The sequence below is a fragment of the Amaranthus tricolor genome, chromosome 1, assembly GCF_026212465.1.
Source record: "Amaranthus tricolor cultivar Red isolate AtriRed21 chromosome 1, ASM2621246v1, whole genome shotgun sequence".
Classification (NCBI taxonomy): Eukaryota; Viridiplantae; Streptophyta; class Magnoliopsida; order Caryophyllales; family Amaranthaceae; genus Amaranthus; species Amaranthus tricolor.
In genome coordinates this window covers 41,717,922-41,727,142 of record NC_080047.1, presented here as the reverse complement: position 1 = coordinate 41,727,142, position 9,221 = coordinate 41,717,922, and the positions used below count along the sequence as shown (strand labels likewise).

Genomic DNA, 9,221 nt, shown 5'->3' with positions numbered 1-9,221 from the left:
ATCAATAATTTATACTAATTGTTGAACATATACAAACACGTTTAGTGATGAAAATCAAACCTCTAAAAGCAAGGATGTAAATACATTATAATAATTTATTCTCTCTACTTTAAACTCTTGCCATCGAGGCCAATTCGAGTGACATTAGCCAGTAGAAAATTGTTGAACATATACAAGCAAATTTAGTGAATCACAAATTTGAAATAAAAATTTGTTGTATCATTTATATTGATTGTATTCTCACAGAGTTTAGATCCTAAATTCGCAGTAAAATACTGTACAAAAAGCTAGTGGTTGCAGGTCTGCTGATACCAAAAAAATAAAAAGCAAACAACTATTCTTCTGAGAGACCATCTTTTAAAGACGAATTCAAAATACAGCGTTTATATTCCCATAATTTCTATTAATTAGACTATTTAATCGATGTATGAGACACATCCCACTGTGATAACACAAGTAAAGTACCAATTCTCTAATAATTACCATGGAAATTTTCCATTATTCTTAAATAAGATGATCTTATTGTGAGACCATTTCATCTCATGGTGAGACGATCTTTTACGAGATGAGCTGATTGCCATCCGGCCCATCCCTAAATTTCCAACACGACCTCCCGTCAAGATGGTCCAAATGAAAAATAAGCCCAAACCCATGTTCACTTAAAAAACCCTACTTCCAAACCCTTATACTTCATATAAAGCACTTTTACTTACTTTTATCTCTCATCGCCTCCCTACATTAAAGCAGAGAAGCGAATTCTCAATCTCTAACCCTAATTCCTTCTACTTTCAAACCATCAACAATGGCGGAAAGAGGCGGCGACCGTGGAGGATTTGGTCGTGGATTTGGATCCCGTGGCGGTCGCGGTGGTGACCGTGGAAGAGGTCGCCGAAGGGGAGGAAGAAGAGAGGAAGAAGAGAAATGGGTACCAGTCACAAAACTAGGCCGTCTTGTAAAGGACAAGAGAATCACATCTCTTGAACAAATTTACCTTCATTCGCTTCCCATCAAAGAACACCAGATCATTGATGAATTAACCGGAAGTCTCAAAGATGAGGTTATGAAGATTATGCCCGTGCAGAAACAGACACGTGCTGGACAAAGGACCCGATTCAAGGCCTTTGTTGTTGTGGGAGATGGAAATGGTCATGTCGGTTTGGGTGTTAAGTGTTCTAAAGAAGTTGCAACTGCTATTCGTGGAGCTATTATATTGGCTAAATTGAGTGTGATTCCTGTAAGGAGAGGTTTTTGGGGGAACAAGATTGGGAAACCACATACTGTCCCTTGTAAGGTAACCGGGAAATGTGGGTCTGTTACTGTTAGGATGGTTCCTGCTCCTCGTGGTGCTGGTATTGTTGCTGCTAGGGTTCCTAAGAAGGTTCTTCAATTTGCTGGTATTGAAGATGTATTTACATCTTCTCGTGGATCTACCAAGACTCTTGGTAATTTTGTCAAGGTATATTTCCTTTCCATTTTTTTTACGTTTGAGATTTATTACATGAATTGTTGATTTATTGTTTGTTTGATCTGTATATCATATGTGAGATTAATTGATGGTTACTTTGTGCAATTGGATAAGTTATATACATGTAGGTCGATATTCAATATGAATATTATTCTTATGATGATGATTTTTGGTTGATATGAAGCTTTCCTGGCTATGATAATTGGATATTTCTATTGATATAAAGATGGATGTGAATATTATTGATATGATGATTTTTGTACTTGCAAATCACCATTTTGGCACGCGGAGGAAGAGATTGTTCTTGTAAATGGATAAATAAACAAAATAAATTAATCATTATAATCATACCTTCTTCTCTAATTAGTGGTAAAGTTTTTTAGCCGGTAAGTCATCTAATTAGTCTGCACTAATCCTCGCTAGACGTGTTTTGTATTGAAAATCATATTGTTTTTTGTTTGCTCCTTATCAAATGTAACGAGATTCTTTTGTTTTTAAAAGAAAATTAATGATTAGATCTCAGTTCTTTGGATGGTAATGGTATACACAACCTGTAATTGGTAATAACTAGTATCATATGTCAAGAATGAGTTCTATGGATGAAGTACATAATCTTTCATTAGTAATGATCGAATGTCAATCTGAGACCAAAATGATTAATTTCAGCTTAGAATAAACTTTTTTGATGGCATCTTTTTGTTATATTTTATCATTGATGATGTTATGTTAAGCTATTTAGTATTGACTAAAGCATATGACCAAATTTCATGTTGATGCGCTCTCTTTCAGTCTCTCTTGTCCTCTCTCCCAGTTTTTTGCCTAATTTTGATGTGTCAAATTGTATTATATCACTCTTGTGTTTTCTTCAATTGGATATTATAATTTGAATCATATAACCTCATTTTGCTCTCAAAATTTGGTTTTGACAAACTAAATTGTATTCTGCAAGTTTGTTTTGCCCTTAAATATGGGCATTCCAAATGGAGTCATACTAGCTCATCTCAGTTGCTCTTAAAAATTAGGGTAGCTTGAATGTGTCAAAAATGGGCAAGGAGTAACAAGCTTGAGTTTCTCTTTAAATTGGACGAGTCCATTAAAACAAGCTCGTTTTGTTCTTGAATTTTGTTGTGTCAAATGAAATCATACTCTAAAAGTTTGTTTTGCTCTTAATTATGTGCATTTTAAACCAAGACATACAAGCTTGTGTTGCTCTTAAATTAGGGTAGCTTGATTTTGTCAAAAATGGGTAAGGAGTTACGAGCTTGGTTTTCTCTTGAATTTGGGTGTCTTATTGAATCGTAAACGCTTGTTTTGCTCTTGAACTTTTTGTTGTGTCAAACTAAATTATACTCTAAAAGTTCGTTTTGCTCTAAAATCGGGTAGATTTTTTAGCTATATCTGTTGTAGATGAATGTATGTTCGCAAAAATTGATTAACAACATTGTTGAATTCTGATTTTTGTAGGCAACCTTTGATTGTTTGATGAAGACTTATGGTTTCTTGACCCCTGATTTGTGGAAGGAGACCCGCTTCACCAAGTCTCCATTCCAGGAGCACACCGATTACCTTGCTAAGCCAATGGGCAAACTTACTTTGATTGAAGATGTTGAAAGGGTTGAAGCTTAAGTATAAGTTATCAATGTCTTTAGGTTTAATGTTATTATGTTCATGGTTATGAGAGAACAACAATGCAGTTTTGGTTTTTTGCTGGAGACTATTTTCTCTGTCAGTTTCATATAAATGCTACTCCTTTAGTGTTTATTATGGACAAACTAGTAATGGTTTGATTCTCATTTGCTATTATTGTTCCCTATTGTCAGCTTTATAAAATTATTCATATTTTCAATGCATGATAAGTTGATAACTACTTGTAGACCTAGGTTAAATGAGGAATCGGATTGCATTGTCTTCCTTTAGACCTTTGTGTACTCTTTTCTTTGTTGATTTGTTGTAGAGAAGGATGTATGGTTTATTTTGGATGATAGAATACATTGATTAGTACATTTTTCTTTTGATTATCGGGTTTAGGAAAGGAGATGACCAGTGATGCATGTTTAAGGGCGGGAAATGTTCTTTGCAATACAAAGATTAAAATGGCTTCACTACTTTAATCATTGAAACACTCAGACACTCAAACATTCATCAAACAACACTCAGACTCACTCAAACAGAACAAGAAGACTCTTCTTGGTTTTCTGATGTGGGTGAACGGAGTGCCTTGATTGCACTTTCTAACTACTCGAACGATATGTACAATACAAGAACTTCCAGGCCTTGATTGCAGGGTGCCTTTGAGATTCTAAATCACTCCGTAATTTGTCCTCCCTCCGGCCAAAGGTTACTCCACAACCCTTGATGAAGTTTGCAAACAAACTTCAAAACTCAGAAAATCCTTTTCTGAAAAAATACATCAGTATTATTGATGATCAAAACAATATTCAACGTGTTTCTTACAATGAGAGCCCATGTATATATAGGCTTGGGAGTTTAGAACTAGCCGTTACAATGCAATATAGCTAATACACGTGGATAACTAACAAACAGAATACAAATCAGAAAGCTCCATACTTAGTCAGATTTCTGATCTTTACAATCTGCTGACTGGCCTTCCTTTAGCGTAGTCCACAGGCTTCCTGGTGGACTATTAGTAGTATTCTTGGCCCTTGGTGGCTTGGCCCATGTGGTGAGATGCCATTCCAGCCTTCCTCCCGGTCCAAGTGTCTCCGGTCTGTGTTCAAGCGGTTCACCAAGGTCAGCTGTTTGGCAGACAGCTCTGTTGCTCTGCTTTTGGAATCTGTCTGTTCTTCCATGTCTTTGATGCTGAATTTTGTAGTGTGCTGGGTTCCCTTGGTCTTGTCACATGCTCTTGAGTCCATGATTGATTGTTAAGAAGTATCCATGGAGGTTCGTTGTGTCCCATGTGCATTTGGCGTAGGTGTTAAGTCCAATGCATTGTTTTGCTCATGCATGTCCTTTGTAAGAGCCTTAACCTTTCACACTGTATTTGTATCAATTAGCTTATAATCTTGACAAATGTAATATTTGCTTTAATTAAGACGATGCTCGATTTGCGGTTTAATTACCTGATATTGAGCTTACGAAGAGGTAAAATAGTAATTGTCATATTAGAAAAGACTTGGGGAATAAGTTAGGTAGCTTATTATAAATAAGAGGTATTAGGGGAGACATTAGGGGAGTCATTATTATCATGAAAATTGTTCTACACTTGTGGGATAAGGTTTACTCATTTTAGGAGATTTCAAGTTTCTCCAATTGTTTGATCTATATTTTCTTTTACAATTTCTAGGGTTTTAATCTTTCTTTGTTCATCAATATTATAATATAATTTTACTTTTGTCCTTTTAATATTTCATTCTTAAAATTACTGTTTAATTCAAGTAGCTAGGTCATAGCAACGATTCCGGAGACCAAAAACTCGCCGGAGATGTACAAATCTAGAAAATACTGAGGTGACTGATCTTGATGCTTTTTTTGAGGTTTTGGGGCTGAAATCACTCCCTTAGAGATGCTAGAAAGGGCTGTCCAAAATACATTTACTCATTCAAACCGACTTCTACAAGGGAGATTTATGAAAAATGGGGAAAAGGAATATGTGAGTTTTGTGATGAACAATTAGAGGAAACAGAACTTTCAGGTCATGATGGTAGCCACATGGAGTGTTCAATGCTCATCTTCAATCAAGGGATGAAGGATGAATTAATGGTAAACCATAAAATGACAGTTGAAGCCGAAAATGTTGAGGATGAAGATGATGTAAATGTTCAAGAGCTGCGAGACAAGGATGGAGACCAAGAAAAAGGAGAAGTTCAATTAACAGAGGCTCAAATACCACTTCAATTACCAGATCTGAGTTGAAAATCTGAGGCTCAACTCACAGAACTTGGTGAAAAAGCGAAGTACAAGGAAAGAACTAGAGAAACAAGAAAGGAAGAAGAGGAAACATGTAAGGAGTCAATAGAGGCTGTCGGAGAAAAGGGCATAGAGCAGAGTGGTCGGTAGTCGAGGCAGCTGTACACAATAAAAAGATTCATGAAGAAAAACATCAAAAAGAAAAAGGTAAGAAAGAAAAGGGCAGGGACTGGCCGGATTCCGTTGAGCCCAAAGGAGAGAAGCTTGGCAGCGAAAATAAGACCGGTAGTTAGAGAGATTGGGAGATTGTGGGTCAGTTATGTTGTGGATCCGAGGGAGGCCCTGGCCGGCGCCAGAACAATGAGAAAACAGATAAGGCGTATAGAGGGGGGATCGGTAACTGTCAAGGAGTCGATGTCGGAAAATGCGGGGTGAGAATGGGCGAAAAATGTGGGGGCACTTGGAATATGGCGGTGGTGGCAGTAGATGGGTGCGAGACACGACTGAGAAAAGAAAAGAAAAATAAGGGAGCAGGAAATCAACTTAGGTTGACCGGTGAGGGGGATTGTCTGACCGAAAATTTCTGGTGGATGATCGGAGATTGGTGTAGACCGGCGGAGGCGGGCATAAAATCTGAGATTGAAGGAGAGAGAGAGGGAAATAAGAAGGAAGAGAGTGAATTTAGAGTGGCGGTGCAAGGTCTCGCCGACAACTTTGGGCGGCTGTTTGGCGTCCGGGAGAAGACCGGCGGAGGCGGACATAATTTTTTTTTGTTTTATAATTTAGACTTATAAAATTTCTTTTGTTGAATTAATTTATTTTTTAAGTTACTTTTATTTAAATAATAATAATAATAATAATAATAATAATAATAATAATAATAATAATAACATTTAAAAATATAAATTAAATATAATAATTAAAACAAAAATAATAATTTAATAATAATAATAATAACAACCACAATAATAATAATAATAATAATAATAATAATAATAATAATAATAATAATAATAATAATAAAAATAATTATAAAAACAATAATAATAATAATAATAATAATAATAAAAAAAAAACAGTCACACGGTCGAGTCGCACGTTTTGTGCGACTTTTTTATTTTTTTTTATTTTTTTTTTTTTGAATTTCGACTTATAAAATTTCTTTTGTTTAATTAATTTATTTTTCAATTTACTTTTATTTAAATAATAATAATAATAATAATAATAATAATTATTATTATTATTATTATTATTATTATTATAATAACCTAAATAATAATAATTATAATAACAATAATAATATAAATAAAAATACCTTAATTCGATGTAGGAAGATTATACAACTAATTAGTGGTACCAACTTCGAATTTGATGACTTTAGTTGAAGGATTGAATGTGATTTTAATGGAGGAAAAACGAAGGAGAACTTGTGAGGTGTATTGTTAAAGCAAATTGTCGTGAACTGGAATGAAGAGGAAGAAGAAATCTGAAAAATTTAAAAGGCCTAAGTCGCTGTTAGTAACAGCGACTTAGGCCTTTTAATTTTTTATTTTTTTTTCCTTCTTTCGCTGTTAGTAACAGCGACTTATCCAAAGCACTGGTCTGGATGTACGGACGCTTATTTTGGGAAATAAGTTTTCACGGAGCTTATTTTGGGAAATAAGTTGTCTAATTGTCTTAGTTTTTTCAAATTCTCCTTGTTTGGTTTCTGAATTTCACTCTAAGGGTGGCCCAAGCCATTCTAAATCCAGAAAACTTCAATGATTTTAGCCCATCCCAAAACATATACACTCCATTTTTAAGCTTGAACCCATTTATCTTTCAATTTCGCTCACCATTTTTTGTGAAGCCCTTAAATATTTTTCAGACCGAATATTCCTATTATTTATCCAAGCCGACTCATCACAGAATATTATTTCTCCATCAAGCCAAGCTAATTTTTATCCACCTTGAGGGCAAGGTGGAACTTCAGGCGGTCAGTATTGCAATGACCTAATATTGAGCTTACGAAGGGGTAAAATAATAATTGTCATATCAGGAAAGACTTGGGGAATAAGTTAGGTAGCTTATAAATAAGAGGAATTAGGGTAGTCATTATTATCATAAAAATTATAAAACACTTTGTGGGATGGGTTTTACTCATTTTAGGAGATCTTAAACTTCTCGAATTGCTTTGTTTATCAATATTTTAATATAAATTTACTTTTTTTCTTTTAATATTTCATCCTCAAATTTATTGTTTAATTCAAGTAGCTAGGTATGGCATAGTTGTACAAATAATTATTTGATATGGATACGAAAAGCGCTTTCAATTTTAGTTATGTTAAGATCAAACCACCTAAAGTAGGAGTTGGGATTTAGAGTATCTCTTCCAAGTTCCAATTAACATTCTCATCATATGTATGACATGCATAATGATTTTGCTAGAGAACATTGTGATTTGTGAATTCTTGATAATAATCACAAATTGGATGAGAACGTCTCATTCATGGGCCAGCCCATGAAAGTGCGTGTAACAATCTCATTCTCTTTTCCTCATTTTTTTTACTTCCATAATTAAAACTTATCTTCTTTTCTTTTCCATTTTATGTCCTTTCTTGATTATTGCCATTTCTTTCTCTTTTTTCCTTCTTCATTTTATTTCCTTTCTTGATTCTTATCATTTGTGTTTTTTCCTCTTTTATGATTGCTGATTTTTATAATTGAAGATTACAATAATTTAGGATTGAAGATTGCCGAGTCTTGACATTTTGTTAAACATGTTCATATATATATGTGTGTGTGTGTGTAAATAGTCCAAATTAAATATGTTAATAGTTAAATTACGATATATAAATTGACAATTGATATTTTATAATTTAACTTGATTTTGAATGTATAAGCTTCAATTATTGTTTTATAAATAAGTATTCAAAGTCTATAAAGATATTGTATAGGTTTTAGTTCAAATTGAATATGTTAATAGTTAAATTATGACATATAATTTGACAATAATGTTTTATAATCTAATTCAATTTTGAACTTATAACCTTTAATTATCGTTTTAAAAACAAGTATTCAAATTGAATAGACATATTGTATAGCATTTAGTTTAAATTTAATATGTTAATAGTAAAATTGTGACACATAAATTAACAATTGATGTTTTATAATCTAACTCAATTTTGAACTTATAATTTTTAATTATCGATTTAAAGATAAGTATTCAAATTGAATAGAGTTATTGTAACACCTTGAGTTCAAATTGAATATATTAGAATCAAAATTGTGATTTATAAATTGACATTAAATCCTCATATGCATCTCTTCGTAATGTTTGTAATGTCATTTTCATGTCGAATTTATTCATTAAATCCTCTATTAGAGAGATTTTTGGAGTTTTACAGATGAAAAGCCGATTTTCTTGTTAATTTCTTGAAGATTTTCAGAGACTTGTAAATAATTGAATATGCAAATCTGCACCATGTCAAATTCATTCATTAAATCCTCCATTAAGGAGATGTTTTAGAGTTTTGAAGATGAACAGTCGATTTTTTTAATGATTTCTTGAAGAATTTCAGTGATTTTGTAAATAATTAAATGTGCAAATCTTTTTAATTTTGTTTCCTAAATGTCGAGTTGATGTTTGGTGGTTTTGAAATCAAATTTCGTGAATAACGTTTTCAAAAATAGCAGTTTTATATTTCCTCTTTTTCTTTTTTTTTTTAAACTGTTAGTATAGATTGAGCTGGGAGGTAGATGGGTTGTCTCATATTAAGACCGTCTCGACCAAGACTAGCTGGATAATAACTTGCCTTAAATCAACCATAGAGGCAAACATTAACTCAATACCAAACTACACTCTAATCAAAATTGTTTCTAAAACAATAATACAACATTAAAAATG

General features: G+C 33.3%; 1 protein-coding gene across 1 annotated transcript; it reads left to right on the top strand.

Moving 5' to 3' along the window:
- The first annotated feature begins 712 nt into the window (after positions 1-712).
- LOC130823345 (40S ribosomal protein S2-4-like) lies at positions 713-3,295 on the top strand. The gene is made up of 2 exons (XM_057687965.1): positions 713-1,456; positions 2,930-3,295. The coding sequence occupies exons 1-2, from the start codon at positions 803-805 to the stop codon at positions 3,089-3,091; spliced, it is 816 nt and encodes a 271-aa protein (XP_057543948.1). The 5' UTR covers positions 713-802; the 3' UTR covers positions 3,092-3,295.
- Positions 3,296-9,221: the final 5,926 nt, after the last annotated feature.